The 13,821-nt window shown below is 35.5% G+C and overlaps 1 protein-coding gene across 1 annotated transcript; it reads right to left on the reverse strand.

The window, feature by feature from the left end:
- Positions 1-4,034: 4,034 nt before the first annotated feature.
- Positions 4,035-13,539, reverse strand: LOC130435801 (uncharacterized). The gene is made up of 13 exons (XM_056766650.1): positions 13,443-13,539; positions 13,023-13,325; positions 12,614-12,931; positions 12,185-12,499; positions 11,796-12,104; positions 11,450-11,722; positions 11,095-11,370; positions 10,136-10,252; positions 9,837-9,984; positions 6,443-6,528; positions 5,763-5,921; positions 5,285-5,560; positions 4,035-4,198 (listed from the first exon to the last, which is right to left on the reverse strand). The coding sequence occupies exons 1-13, from the start codon at positions 13,480-13,482 to the stop codon at positions 4,035-4,037; spliced, it is 2,784 nt and encodes a 927-aa protein (XP_056622628.1). The 5' UTR covers positions 13,483-13,539.
- Between the last annotated feature and the right edge of the window lie 282 nt (positions 13,540-13,821).

Below are 13,821 nucleotides of genomic sequence, written 5' to 3' on the forward strand. Positions count from 1 at the left end.
CACATCACGATGACTAAGATAATCTTCACAAATAAAAAACATCATTTAACGATTTTGAAAACTGTAAAATTGTCAGAATTACAAAACTTAAACTGAACAGATAAATTAACTTCACCACACCACCAACTCCAAGCTTTCAACAACTCTTTTCAACTTTTTAATGAAACGTTTAATGAAAAACTAACCTCTTAAAACCCATTGAATTCAGGACAAGAGATCCCCAAGTGCTAAGATCTAACTCATTTTTCGGGATTTTGGTCAACAAGTAATGCTCATCCCTGCCATACTGTGTTTCAATCATACATTTAAAAAAATGATTAATTTGTGTTTATAAAAATACAAATAGAACAAATACATTTTGCAAAGTGTAACCGATTGTTGCCTGTAATGGTATAGGCCAGTAGAGACAGACAGTGGAATTTGTGGTGACAGATAGGTGCTGTTGGATTGAGATTGGGATTCAGCACCACGGACAGCAGCAGCAGTCAGTCTGAACTGTTACTAATATTCACCTCTAGGTGGAGCCACAACATTCATTCAAACATCATATCTATGGGACATATTTTAACGATCTAAGCACATGGTCTAAACGGGTTGTCCCGATTCTCTTAACGAGTAATTAAGTGTGTTTTTTTGGGCGTATACTGATCAGAGTCTCATCTCTTAATCCCTTTAAGAGCCAGTTGCGTTCGCGCCATGGCGGATTCGCTATTTACACGGCGCTTCACATAAGAGCAGAGACTGGACGCTTCTCTAGAGTGGAAACGCATCTGCTCGTGCGTGAGGTCACAGCGTGCGAGCAGACCATCTACAGGACAAGCTAGATTTGTATCTATATGTACACAATATTAATCTTTTAAACTGTAATCCGTTTATTTTTTTATATTTGGCATTTTTGTGTGCTGCTGCTCGTCCCTCTCTGTAATAAGTAAAGTGAAAGCGCATTGTGGAGCCGCCCAGAGGTGCATTTTCTACTAAAGCGCTCTTTAATTAACAAAAGAATATTGCGCCGCTTTAGAACTGGTTTGAGTTGGTCTATGGCGCAGTCTATTTTTAGTTTCCCAAAATAGCATCGCGCCTACAATGCGCCTGAAATCACCCCTTTTTTTAGACCAGCACGCCGAAGGGCGCACAAATGAGCGCATATGCAGTTGCTATTTTAACAACGCGACGCAGGACGGGAAAATAAGAACTGCTTGGGACTGAAACTAGCAAAAACACTTGCGCTGCGCCGGGTGTACACTGTAAAACTTTGATGTAAGTTTACGGTAAAATTCTACAGTATTCTGCTGTATTAATGACATACAGGGTCATACAGTAAACTGCATTGCAATATAGGTGGAACATTTTTACACACCATTTTGAGTAATGCTGTTATTCACTCTTGAGGTACTGTGATTTTACACACTGATTGGTGGTTGGCACCCAGTATTTAGTGGAACACATCAAATAAATCATGTGATTTCATATAGTGAGTCATTCGTGAGAATTATATGCTGTTAAAAAACACAATCGCTAAAGAAAACATGAGCAATAAGTAGTCAGCATAATAGTGTTCAGTGTTTCCTTTAGTTAGGATCTTTCCCTTGATTTATTATGTTAGTATTATTTTAGCTGTTATACTTTGAAAGTGAAGCACTTTCAACCGTCAAGAAAAAAAACATAAAATAATGGTGTCTTCATGTGAAATGTTTTAAAACTTCTAAAAACTTTGTTTGAGTGTTAGTGTGACATGTTAATTCTCAGACTGAAACCCCCCAATTTACGTTATAACAGTGTATTACAGTAGCAGCAAAAATTAAGTAGAACGATAGATTTTGTTGTTGAATCTTCCAGACATCAATAACTAGTTTATGAATCTCAACAATGGTAGCAAAAGTTAAGTTGTATCTTTTCTTCCATCCGCAATGCATGCTGGGGGTCATGGATGAGTTCCGTTCTATGCTGTTACCTACAATGCATTGCAGCTCGAAGCTTTATTTTGTTCAGTGTCACCACTGTTGAGTTTCATGAGCTGATTCTTGATTTCTGTTCATGTGATATTATCTTTATATCATTATCTCATTTACTTGTTCATGTGCTCCATTGGAAAATATCTAAAGCATTCTGTAAGAGGGTCATGAGGACAGGAGTTGGGGACCGCTGTTGTAGACATTGATGAGCTTGTTGAGATTTGTTTGATTTCGGGTGGAACTGTATTTTATGGCTTCTGACACTGTCTTCACTTCTGTTCTTCTTCATGTTTTCTTTAGTGTGTTTGTGTTCATCACTTGATAATCTCATTTACAGCAAGCTAACTGTAAAAAAACTGTATCATGCAGATGAGGGTGCTACCAAGTAGTTTACTGTAAAATTACAACAATGTCACCTTTGTGCTGAGGACTAGCGCCAGTGTTTAAGGGTTTGTTGATCAATAGTTTTGGTTATAAAATAACTGTGTAGTTGTGGATGTATTGTTAATCTATGTAAATTATGTAGGCACACATTTGTTATTCTAAATGATGCGTTTTGTGTGGCTTCAGTTCAGGTGTTGTTTTAAATGTTTAGTTTGTTTTTTAATATGTCTTTGCAAGTTTGTTTTTTGTCAGAGAATCTTTTTTAGTCGGATCAAATTAAATACACTAACTAAACATTTACATAAATAAATTTGGCAGACGCTTGTAAATGTTAATACACATTAACATCTTAAATTGAAATGGAAACAAAATGATCTTGAAACCACAGCTGCCTGTAATATACTGTAATTTAACAGGTTCTTTTTTCACACAGTATCACACTGTAATTCTTAATAAAGTAAAGAACTGTGGAAAAAAAGTTCCTTGCAGGTGAAGCTGCTGCCTGTAAATTACTGCAAATTTACAATGAAAAGTTTTACAGTGTATGATTTGGCACTGTGTGATTTTAGTGTGTATTGCTGTAAAGATTTAACATACAACACATATTATTATGAACACAAATCATAAAAGAGTAATCACACATGTAAACTGAAGTGAAACTATTAGACAGTCCAAACTGAATCTGGTGTAAGTAACCAGCTTGTGCAGAGAGAGAGTAAAGAGGCTCGTGGAAACTATTGTGACCCTTTTAGAAACCATTTCCTGTTTTTAATCTCACTTTCATCTGACTCACATGTTTGTTTGTCACCAGAAAACACAAACCTTACTTCTGGGTTCTATTATAACACAAATATTCTGTAAACAGTAAGTAAAAGATAAAACACAATAATTCATCTTTAACTTTAATAATTCATCACCTGCAGACAGCAGAATATTTATTCTAAGTTGCTGTTATGAAAACATTAAAAACAATGAGATTGAAACAGCATGAGCATTTGCAAAAATGTAAAATCATACAAATGAATTTTTTACACAATATAATTTCACGAGTTCACCTACACAGATAACAGTGATATAGATAGGGATAATGATAAAGCTTGGTTATGCGTATTTGGCGTGCTGTCCGGGAAGCAGGCTCCGAGCTCGCCAGATCTATCCGAGCCCGAAACACTCTACCTTAGTACGGGTGAGTGCGCCGAGCTCGGAACCGGTCTGAGCCCAGAGCACACCCCCCGGGTTCCTGCAGGATAATGAGCTTGGCAGAGGAGCCGGGGTGGGGGAGGGGTGCTTAATCTTAGGAGAACGAGCAGGTAAGATGGTTTCCCTATTTATTAGCTAGCTCGCTAGGCTGATTGTGTATACGTTGTGATTGCTGATTACACACCAGCTGGCTGGTTATATGCTCCGGCTCCTCCCGAACTTTGTTAATTAAACATCATTTCTGAACAAGCTGTTCTGAACAATATTCTTTTAGTTTTTAAAAATAAATTTGTAATAAAAGCTAGTAAAATATTCTTCAATCTCAGACAACAAATCAAACAGTCTTCAACACTGTTAGCAGAAAATTCTCAATTAATATGATGTCATCCTAAATGTTTAACTGGCTGTTTAACAGCAGATATCTCAAAATGTATTTAAATGAACTGTGATGTTTGACTGATCATTAAAATGAGACAACTGTAATGTTATAATAAATAATTACTTGAGTCTTGAGTTGTTTCTGACAGTGGTGTAGTCTGTTAAATTCTCGTCCTTACTGAAGGTGACTGAAACATGACTGACAGAATCTTCATGCTTGTGGAAACTGACAGCAGCGTACAGAACATCATCAGAGGAGGGGATTGTGGGTAATGATCTAGAATCTGAGAATAAAAGACACATAAAAGAAAATGAACTTGATTGTATATTTATTATATTTTGTGTTGTGCTTGATATTTAAAACCATCACCTGTTATCTTGTTGTGTCTGAATCGATAAACTATAATCAGAGTGATTCCTCCAATCAGCAGCAGAATCACACAAACACACACAATAATCATCATCATCAATGAGGAATCTGAAACTAAACACAAGGATAATTAAAAGAAATAAATAATTAAAAAGAACATACAGACACATGAATGATATTAACACACATTATCAAATGCACATAATTAAGATGAATACAATACAAGCAGAATAAAGTCTGTTTGTATAATGCAAAATTAAACATTAATCTAAATGGCCGTTCTTGTTTTGCAGACTGAACACAACCTCTGTTCTACTTCATATGTCTGAATTTGTCATTCTTCAGTTTCATGTGGTTTCCTGAATGTGTGTGTAAACTCTTCACAGCTAAAATAAATTTAGACTCTGAACCTTCAACAGTTTTCTGTGGTCGGAAAAAAACACGTCAGTTCAGAAAGACAATCTGGAGACACTCTGGAATAAATAAGTTACAATGTGTTGAGATATATTAACAAAACACAACTGAAATCTATTACAATTATTGCCTAAATAATCTCATCAGTGATTGTTGTTAAAGTTTAAATATTAAATAAGTGTTGAGAGCATTTCACAGGTCAGTTGTTGTTTGAAATGCTGACGGTTTAGTTTAAATGACACATTGTATGCAATTTATTTCTAAAGCATCAACAAAAACTGCATCGTCATTTTCTAGTATAAATGTAAACATTTCGATGTGATTTATTTTTGTGCTAAATTACAGATGTAAGATGTAACAGTAACTGTTCTGCATGCATTTAAATGAGGTTTCTATAAGTATCATATGTGAACTAGGACAACACACACAACATGTGTGTCTGCTGCTTTAAATATCTCAATACAACGTGATTCATTTTTTTAGTTTTAATTCATTTGGACTACATTTAAAAAGCTTATAAAGCGTTAATCTCCATGATATAATATGATGATGAAGATAATGCAGAAAATTAAAATAATTCTCTCACCTCTGATGACGTTTAAATGCACTTTAGTGATGATGTGAGATCCACACCAGTATATCCCAGAATGCTCTTCTCTCAGATGACTGATGTTTACAGTAAAGACTCCAGTAGATGTTTCATCACTTAAAGAGAATCCATCATCTCTGATTGACTGTAATGAAACTCCATCATTGACACACATTGAGACTTCATGTGCTTTACAGAAGACTTTCTGATATTCAGCGTGATGTTTGCACTCCATTGACATGTTGTCTCCTTCTCTCTTATTCAAGAGAAGTTCTTTAAAGAAGAAATAATAAAGATTCACATTCAAACAAAGTCAGTTTTTATATTGATTATTAGTGAAAATGTCTCTCACCCTGTTTGATGATAATAATAATATGAGTGTAAAGATAAATCACGTCTGTTTCTAATGTCACTGCACAGCAGTATTTCCCAGCATCCTCTGCTGTCAGTCCAGTGATGTTCAAACTAAACACACTTGCTGTCATGTCATCATTCACACTCCATCTGTTCATCTCCATGAGAGTATTTTTATCTGTACAACTCTTCAACAGTTTTTTTGATGATGATGTATAGATGGGATCATAAGGACAGATGATCTGAGCAGATCCTCCTTCATCTCCAAACGCTGGGGGCACTTCAAACACAAACAAAAACATCATCATAGTGAGACAAATGATATTAAAGCTCAATATAACAATGAGATGCTTCACCAGATGTTATTGAGAGTTTCTTCTACTCACTCATAATGTGAAGATGAACAGCAGTAAGAATGGAGTAACTGTAGGAGATTTTGTTGAGCCGAACTCCACATAAATAAACTCCTGCATCTTCTGATCTCACATCAGTTATTCTCACACTGAAGAGATTATTTTGTGTGTCATCAGAAATATTGAATCTCTGTATTTTCCTTTGCATTTTAGTGCTGTAAAACTTTGCAATTGTGTATTTTCCTTCTTTTAATATAATTTTGTCATCAGTTTTATAATCCAGTGAATATTGACAGGTGAAGTTTGCAGTTTGTCCAGTATTCACCATCACTCTCTGTGACGCCCCACAACATGAATCTGTCAATCACATATGAAGACATTTATTTCACAATCATCAGTAGCTTTGACATGATCAGCAGATACTTCACTCATGTTTATAATAACTCACCTTCTTTCACATTCAGACTCATATCAATAGACCATTTACTTTCAACACCAATCCGGTATGTTCCAGAATCCTGTGTATTGAGATCTCTGATGAAGATCATGAGGAATTCATATTTGTCACATAATAATGTGATTCTTTCTTCATGAATCCATTTCTTATGTTTTTCATTAAAAATAAGTATTTTCCATCCATCTTGGTCCTTCTTATGTATATATTGTTTATAGTCCGTATGCCAAGGTTTCAGTGAATCCACAAGAACACTTCCTCCAGAATATCCAATCACATCGATGCATCTCACAGCACCTGTCAATCAGAATGATAGTGTCAGAAAGCTCATCTAGTTCTTTCATTTGTGTGTCCAGTGATATAAATGAGTGAAATAAGTGTATGATGACATGATGAGAAAGAGAAAAGTTGTGACCTGAGATGATGAAGAAAGTGAAGATGAGGAGGATGTTCATTGTGACTTGAGTTCAGCTTCACAGCAGCTCTGTTGATCTTCTTGATGCTGAATGTTGTCTGTGTGTCTCTACATGTGACTGCTTGACTTTCTTCCTCTTTCTTCATCTCTTATCATTGATCATCAGCTTTACTGGCCCCGCCCACTATCACCAGAGTCTCTCTAAAACAAAAAGGGTGTTTCTCAATTATCAGACCTTTGTCAAACTGAAACAAGCGTTTCTCAATCTCTTTCATTGATTTGCTTAAATCAGTTTCAGAAATGCCCAATAATTCAGAAATAGACTTCTGCTCTTTTTGATTGGATGGTTGAGGAGCGTCCATCCCAGTTTAAAAACGCCCCATAACTGAGAAACGCAGCTCTCGTGATCTGCAGAGACATGTCCTTTACTACCTTTCCTGTAGCCCAGTGGTAAGAAAATTGCGTTAACACGGAAGGTAAAGGTGCTATGTATAAATGTATAGGATAATGCAATGTAAGTCGCTTTGGATAAAAGCTTCTGCCATATGCAAACATGTAAATTTCTATACATCTCGAATGATGCATTCTTCAGCAAACAGCGCCCTCTAGCTGATACTACACTGAACTCATTATTTGACCTTTACCTTTTTTACAGAGTGGTGTAGAATGATGTGTTTTGTAGGCCAGCACTCACACGCTTGAGAAGTATCTCTGTTTTGTGATCAGATGTATGACACATAGTCCAACACATCACGATTATTAAAATAATCTCCACAAATTAAAAACAAATTTTGAAAACAGTAAAATCATCAGAATTACAAAATGTATGCTATAAATGAATTAAGCTACATTCCCAACACCAAGCTTTCGAAAAGTGCAATAACTTTAACTCATTTTAGGATTTTTGGTCTACAAGAATAGCTCAACCCTGCCATACTGTGTTTCAATAGTACACTGAGAAATACAATTCACGGTGTTGTGAATGGAACAAAAACCTCACATTTGTAACAAATACATTTTGCAAAGTGTAAGTGTAAGTGTATAAGATAAACTTTGGAAGATAGAAATAATGTCTAATATGGAGATAAATAAATTGTCTTTCATGTAGGCCTCGTGCACATCCATTTAAGAAACTGATGTAGGAATAACAGAACATTATTTAAATCTGACGATAGAGGCGGCAAATAGATCTCAGTATGTGCAATGATGAATGCTGAATAAAGATGATTTAAAATGATATTAAACAATACTTTATGTTCAAACATTTTTTTAACATAATTTTTTGCCTTTAATGGTATAGAACAGTAGAGAAAGACAGAGAGAGGGGATGTGTATTGGAATGTGACCCATGTCAGATGGGAACCAAGTGTACTGACCACTGCGCTACAACGCTGACGTTCAATAATGCATTCTGATTTTGAGAATTATTATGATTAATGCTACGAGAAGTCGTTTTTAATATGATTTCATGATGATTCATATAAATTAAATATTTCAACATATTAAAAATGCTAATTCTTCCAGTAAATCAAATAAAGTGTCCCATGGTAGCAAAACTTTAACAACATTAACTTTGCTTTTTAAGAACAAATAAATCAGATCTGGTTTTCAACTTTGTGTATACAGAATACAAATATATATTTTTTGACATACTAAGCATTTAAGTAGAAACATTTGGTCACAAGGATACCAAATGGAGTTCTGTAAGTTGATGTGCTCTAATAAAATATATGTTTTGTAAAACAAAAAGCTTCAAACATCTTTCTAGATCTCTGTACTGTATTACATGTGATTTGAGTTTTCATGGTGTGTGTGTGTGCGCGCGTGTGCGTGTGTGCGTGTGTGTGTGCTAGTGTGTGTGTGTGCATGTGTGTGTGTGTGAGTTCAGCACCATGGACAGCAGCAGTCTGTCAGAACTCTTACTAATATTCACCTCTAGATGGAGCCACAACAGTTATTCATACATCATCACATCTCTGTGTCTACTTTGTCGTTAATATTTATTTACATTTACATTCATGCATTTGGCAGACACTTTTACCCAAAGCGGCTTACATTGCATTTACACAGTGCTATGCATTATATTTGTAAAGCAAGATATTTCACTTATTTACACTTTTATGGCAATAATAAAAGAAAAACAATTATCTAAAAAAACACCAAACAGAACAACTCTACTATTGCCTGGAGCAAGCAACAATTTAACCTGCGATTATTTAAAACACTCTTGATCATACAAAAACTCACTCAGTCTCTCTCTTCATTAAATGTCTCTACTGCTTTATCCGGTTTCAATCTAGCCAACCACAGTGAAGACAGAGCAAGATACAAAATACAGAGGAGAGAAACATGAACATAAAACAAACATGTCAGTGACACACACTACTATATACAGTGTGAAAAACAAGAAAGAAAAAAACAACAACACATCCCTGGATTTAATCCAAATCATAATTAAAATTAAACTTTTACCTCTAACAGACTTTCCAAACTAAGAGAAAATAGCCTTAATAAATTATGAAAACAAACTTGTGCAGACAAAAGAGACTCATGGAAACTTTTTTGAGCATTTCCTGTTTAATGACATTCTTATCTGCCTTCATGTTTGATTGATACAAGACAACACGATCTACACTTCTGGTTTCTATGATCAAGAGATAAATAGTAAGCAAAAGAAAACCACAAGAGCAGTTCAGAAGAAATTTCAATCAGACAATTTCCAGCCTCTTGCAGCTCTGAGTTTTTCTTAAAATAAAAAGTATTAAAATGTTCTTTCATAGCATATAAACATGTAACTTTTAGTTTAACGCTTTGCTGATGTTATGAGTTTACCCTCTTTCATGTTCACTTTCCAAAAGTTTAAAAGTAAGAGACTTTGTAGAAAACAGCACAAAAAAACACACATTTGTTTTAAAACAGGAAGTGTTTGAACAACTTTAGTTGAGTCTTGTGCAGTAAATGACAGAAGCGTACTCAGTTAAAATCTCGTCCTTACTGAAGGTGACTGAAACAGAATCTTCACGCTTGTGGAAACTGACAGCAGCGTACACAACATCATCATCATCAGAGGAGGGGATTGTGGGTAATTGTGCATTATGGTATATTTGGGCTGATCCACAATCTGAGAGAGAATGCATTTTATTGTATAAACTGTAACAGCCACAACTCAAGCCATTAAAAAAATTCACTAAATAATCAAATGTGTGCTTGTGTGAGTGCGTGTGCTTGTGTGTGTGAGTGTGTGTGTGCGTGAGTGTGTGTGTGATCATCACCTTGTGTCTTGTTGTGTTTGAATTTATAAACTTTAATCAGAGTGATTCCTCCAATCAGCAGCAGAATCACACAAACACACACAATCGTCATCATCTTCATCACTGAGGAATCTGAAACTAAACAAACAAAGTAATAACAGATAAAATGACACACAGACACGTGTATAATAGTTACACACACAACATCTGTATTTCTCTGCATTCAGTCCTATGTGGTCACACTGTTGGTTTCCTGAGTCAGTCCTGCTCATCAGACAAAAAATAACAGTGAGGTGCATTTGTGAGAAAACTATGTGAAGATATGTTTTTAACAGCTGTGGTTCACATGTGGGCAGGTGGGGCAGTTCTGCTATAAATATATAAAACATAAATTGTCTAAACTTGTAAATGAATTCAATATTATTTCAACAAACATTTTTTTGTGTTTTAGACTATTTTAAGTTGTAAAGTGGGATGGATATGTACAAGTATATACATTTAGAGGGTTGGTTGTCTATTGTATGTCATGGTTGTAATGTCCCTTGTTGTATGATGAACATCTGTATGATCACTATTATGCTGCTGCCCCTTTAAGAGCACTCTCTACAGATATACGGATCTAATGCACAGTGACGCGTATGTTTTGTTTTCCAGCTGTTAATGTTCATAAAACGGACTACTTTTACAATGACCCTTGCTAATATGGGAATTTTGAAGTAATTTTGTGTTTATTTGTTTATTAATTAACGCGTTATCTTTCCCAGCCCTAATTCTAAGAGATATTTACTGCATGTCAATAATTATCATAGTAACAACCTCAGTCTGATTTATGCAAGGAAACTAGAGTTATGCAACGTTTTCAGCATGTGTTTAGGCATTTAAATGTAAACCTTAAATTACTTTACTAAAGTTATTGAAACGCATCTGTGACTGTGGTGGCCAAATTAAAATAGTTTAGATCTTAAATGAACTTCTCTAACCTCTGGTGACGTTTAAATGCACTTTAGTGATGATGTGAGATCCACACCAGTATATCCCAGAATGCTCTTCTCTCAGATGACTGATGTTTACAGTAAAGACTCCAGTAGATGTTTCATCACTTAAAGAGAATCCATCATCTCTGATTGACTGTAATGAAACTCCATCATTGACACACATTGAGACTTCATGTGCTTTACAGAAGACTTTCTGATATTCAGCGTGATGTTTGCACTCCATTGACATGTTGTCTCCTTCACTCTTATTCAAGAGAAGTTCTTTAAAGAAGAAATAATAAAGATTCACATTCAAACAAAGTCAGTTTTTATATTCATTATTAGTGAAAATGTCTCTCACCCTGTTTGATGATAATAATGAGATGAGTGTAAAGATAAATCACGTCTGTTTCTAATGTCACTGCACAGCAGTATTTCCCAGCATCCTCTGCTGTCAGTCCAGTGATGTTCACACTAAACACACTTGCTGTCATGTCATCATTCACACTCCATCTGTTCATCTCCATCAGAGTATTTTTATCTGTACAACTCTTCAACAGTTTTTTTGTCTTTGATGTATAGATGGGATCATAAGGGCAAATGATCTGAGCAGATCCTCCTTCATCTCCAAATACTAGGCACAGAAAACACAATAATGAGAATAAGAATAACAACAATTACAAATAATAAAGAGAGAATGTTCTCACTGATGAGTTTAAGTTGAACTTTAGTGGTGAGAGAGATGAAAGTGAAATCTGTGTGACTGGTTTCTGCTCCACACCAGTAAACTCCAGCATCTCTCACTGTCACATCACTGATGATCACAGTAAAAACACTTTTATCAGAGAAATCATTTAGTTTCACTTCAGATCTGCTGACGGTTTGACAGATGTGATTTTCATCCTCTTTACAGAAGAGTTTTGGACTGAATTGATGTTCCTCTGGGATCTGACAGGTAATATTGACTTCATCACCAACAGAAACAGATTTATTCACTTTCTGTGTCAAAGATCGATCTTTAAACCAAGAGAAAATAAAATTAAAAACTACAACAGATAAAACACATGCAGAATCATTAAGATCTTAAGCTTCTCACCGTCTTTAATCTGGAGCTGGACTTGAGTGAATGTGTCAGTATATTGAGATGGATTCACTCCACACCTGTATGTTCCAGCATGTCCAGCGTTCAGTTCTCTAAAATACACCATCAAGACTCCTGCTCTGGTGTCGTCATATAGACAAACATCTCCATTGTCCATCCATTGATCCTGAACTGATGGATACTTCCTCTCACAACATCCATCTGATTCTTTACTCACATATTTTGTGTTGCTTTTGTATTGATGGTGATGACACTTGAAGATGATTCCACCTGCTGAGTATCCGCTCGCTCTGACCACACCCACTTTACCTGTCAATCAGAAACATCACATGAGAATGAATCAGTGTCTTCATCAAATATTACAGCAAAAACACAGACTGTGTGAATTTACAGCAGATGTTCTTGAGAGATTCTTCTACTCACTCATAATGTGAAGATGAACAGCAGTAAGAATGGAGTAACTGTAGGAGGTTTTGTTGAGATAAACTCCACATAAATAAACTCCTGCATCTTCTGATCTCACATCAGTTATTCTCACACTGAAGAGATTATTATATTTGTCATCAGAAATACTGAATCTCTCATCTTTATGCCATGTGCTGTAGATTGTCTCAACGGAGTATTTTCTCTCTTTAAATATGATCTTATTATTAGTTTTATAATCCAGAGAATATTGACAGGTGAAGTTTGCAGTTTGTCCAGTATTCACCATCACTCTCTGTGACGCCCCACAACATGAATCTGTCAATCACATATGAAGACATTTATTTCACAATCATCAGTAGCTTTGACATGATCAGTAGATACTTCACTCATGTTTAAAATAACTCACTTTCTTTCACTTTCAGAATTATTTTAGTAGACCATTTGTCATCAACACCAATCAGGTATGTTCCAGAATCCTGTGTGTTCACATCTCTGATGAAAATCATTATGTGTCCGTTTTCTGTGCAGAACAGAGTGAATCTTTTCTCTTTAATCCATTTACGATGGTCATTATTCTTTATTAGGATATTCCATTTATTATTGTTCCAGATATATAGATATTGTTTAACATCACTAAGCCAAAGTTTGTGTGAATCCACAAGAACACTTCCTCCAGAATATCCGATCACATCGATGCATCTCACAGCACCTGTCAATCAGATTGATGGTGTCAGAAAGCTCATCTAGTCTTTCATTTGTGTGTCCAGTGATATAAATGAGTGAAATAAGTGTATTATGACATGAAGAGAAAGAGAAAAGTTGTGACCTGAGATGATGAAGAAGGTGAAGATGAGGAGGATGTTCATTGTGACTTGAGTTCAGCTTCACAGCAGCTCTGTTGATCTTCTTGATGCTGAATGTTGTCTGTGTGTCTCTACATGTGACTGCTTGACTTTCTTCCTCTTTCTTCAGCTCTTATCAGTGATCATCAGCTTTACTGGCCCCGCCCACTATCACCAGTGACTCAACACGTCATTCATCACACTCACACAGCACCTCTAGCTGGTGCTACAATCATGTTCTTTCAAATGTTTTACAAATAGATATTCTTACAAAATGAAATTACAAAAATTACAAACAAGTATTTAGGTGCACATTCCGACACCTAGTGTAAAAGAGCTTAAAATACTTAATTGATATAGCCC

The sequence above is a fragment of the Triplophysa dalaica genome, chromosome 2, assembly GCF_015846415.1.
Source record: "Triplophysa dalaica isolate WHDGS20190420 chromosome 2, ASM1584641v1, whole genome shotgun sequence".
In the NCBI taxonomy this organism is placed as follows: domain Eukaryota; kingdom Metazoa; phylum Chordata; class Actinopteri; order Cypriniformes; family Nemacheilidae; genus Triplophysa; species Triplophysa dalaica.

Excerpts from the sequence above, each read along its gene's own strand:
- LOC130435801 (XM_056766650.1), bottom strand. The coding sequence starts at position 13,482 with ATGAACATCCTCCTCATCTTCACCTTCTTCATCATCTCAG. Across the intron at positions 11,371-11,449 it reads CATTATTATCATCAAACAGG|AACTTCTCTTGAATAAGAGT; the intron begins GTGAGAGACATT and ends TCTTCTTTAAAG. Across the intron at positions 6,529-9,836 it reads AAGGACGAGATTTTAACTGA|AGATCTCAATACACAGGATT; the intron begins GTACGCTTCTGT and ends GATCTTCATCAG.